Source organism: Cyprinus carpio, chromosome B3 (genome assembly GCF_018340385.1).
Source record: "Cyprinus carpio isolate SPL01 chromosome B3, ASM1834038v1, whole genome shotgun sequence".
Taxonomy (NCBI): Eukaryota; Metazoa; Chordata; class Actinopteri; order Cypriniformes; family Cyprinidae; genus Cyprinus; species Cyprinus carpio.
The window spans coordinates 981,284-983,148 of record NC_056599.1 but is presented as its reverse complement, the minus strand read 5'-3'; the positions used below and the strand labels follow the sequence as shown (position 1 = coordinate 983,148).

General features: G+C 37.6%; 1 protein-coding gene across 1 annotated transcript in view; it reads left to right on the top strand.

The window, feature by feature from the left end:
- The window catches only part of LOC109090338 (gastrula zinc finger protein XlCGF8.2DB-like), a 9,286-nt gene extending 7,658 nt beyond the window's left edge, over positions 1 to 1,628 (top strand). Inside the window, exons 2-3 of the mRNA XM_019104178.2 lie at positions 56 to 859; positions 944 to 1,628. Of these exons, the coding sequence (XP_018959723.2) occupies positions 56 to 859; positions 944 to 1,191 (1,052 nt within the window). The 3' untranslated portion in view covers positions 1,192 to 1,628. The remainder of the gene's footprint in view (positions 1 to 55; positions 860 to 943) is intronic.
- Positions 1,629 to 1,865: the final 237 nt, after the last annotated feature.

Sequence of the window (1,865 nt, the reverse complement as noted above, 5' to 3'; positions counted from 1 at the left end):
GAATGTGTAAAATTGTCCCAAATTGATTCTCATCATTTTAATGTTTTCATTTTAGGCTTGATGAAAGTGAAAGAGGAAAGGCAAGATCTGAATGAAGTGGAGGAGAAGCATCAGGACCAGAAAGAGGCTGAAGAACAATCAGTGAATTGCTCCAAAACTGAAAAGAGTTGCTCACAAAGCAACATTCAGATAACAGAAGTCCAAAGGCCTTTCACCTGCTCTGAATGTGGTAACACTTTCAAACATAAAAGAAGCCTTATCTACCACACGTTAGTTCATGCTGGAATAAAGCCTTTCACCTGCTCTGAGTGTGGAAAGAGTTTTACACAGAAAAAACAACTTAATGATCATGTGCTTGTTCACTCTTCAGAAAAGCCTTTCAGCTGCTCTCAGTGCGGAAACACTTTCACACGTAAAGCAAACCTTAAAAATCACATGATAATTCATACTGGGATAAAGCCTTTCAGCTGCTCTCAGTGTGGAAACACTTTCACATGTAAAGGAAGCCTGAAGAATCACATGTTAATTCATGCTGGAATAAAGCCTTTCGTCTGCTCTCAGTGTGGAAAGAGTTTTGTTCAGAAAGGACACCTTAAGATTCATATGGTAACTCACTCTTCAAAAAAGCCTTTCACCTGCTCTCAGTGTGGAAGGAGTTTTACACAGAGAAATCAACTCAATGATCATGTGCTTATTCACTCTTCCACAAAGCCTTTCAGCTGCTCTCAGTGTGGAAAGAGTTTCTCATTGGAAAAAAAACTTAATGAGCATGTACGTATTCACTCTTCAGAAAAGCCTTTTACCTGCCCTCAGTGTGGAAACACTTTCACACGTAAAGCAAGCCTTAACAATCACATGATAATTAATTTTACTCAGAAAAGACAACTCAACTATCAATTTTGAAACACTTTCAAACGTAAAGGATGCCTTAAGAATCACATGTTAATTCATGCTGGAATAAAGCCTTTCAGCTGCTCTCAGTGTGGAAAGAGTTTTGTTCAGAAAGGACACCTTAAGGTTCATTTGATAACTCACTCTTCAGAAAAGCCTTTCACCTGCTCTCAGTGTGGAAACACTTTCAAACGTAAAGAATGCCTTAAGTCACATGTTAATTCATACTGGGAAAAAGCCTTTTACTTGCTCTGTGTGAAAAGTGTTTCCACTTTAAACAAGGATTTAATAGTCACATGAGAATTCATACTAAAGTGAAGTCATCTGTGTGAGAAGAGTTTGAAATGGAAAGCCGGACTCAGAGGTCATCCTTATCGCTTTCACTCTGCCGTGAGGAAATTGAACTGATCTGGACAGAGATTTCCGAGGATTGACTCTTTAAAAAGGTACAAGAAAATAATGCTTGAGAGAGTGAAAACTCTGTGCTGTGGGTGTGGGAAGAGCTTTAACACAGACGAGTACTCAATACAGAAAACATAGCATAAACTTTGACTGAAATAAAATGAAGCAATATTTACATCCATTTTAAAAAGTGCATTTTCTCTCAGAATCTTGACATTATTCCTGAGGTAAATAGACATTAAAGCGTTAGTTCACCCAAAAATTAAAATAATGTCATTAATGACTCACCCTCATGTCATTCCAAACCCGTAAGACCTCCGTTCATCTTCGGAACACAGTTTAAGATATTTTAGATTTAGTCTGAGAGCTTTCTGACCCTCCATTGAAAATGTATGTATGGTATACTGTCCACGTCCTGAAAGGTAATAAAAACATAATCAAAGTAGTCCATGTCACATCAGAGGGTCCGTTAGAATTTGTTGAAGCATCGAAAATACATTTTGGTCCAAAAATAACAAAAATTATGACTTTATTCAGCATTGTCTTCTCTTCCGGGTCTGTTGTGAGTGTAT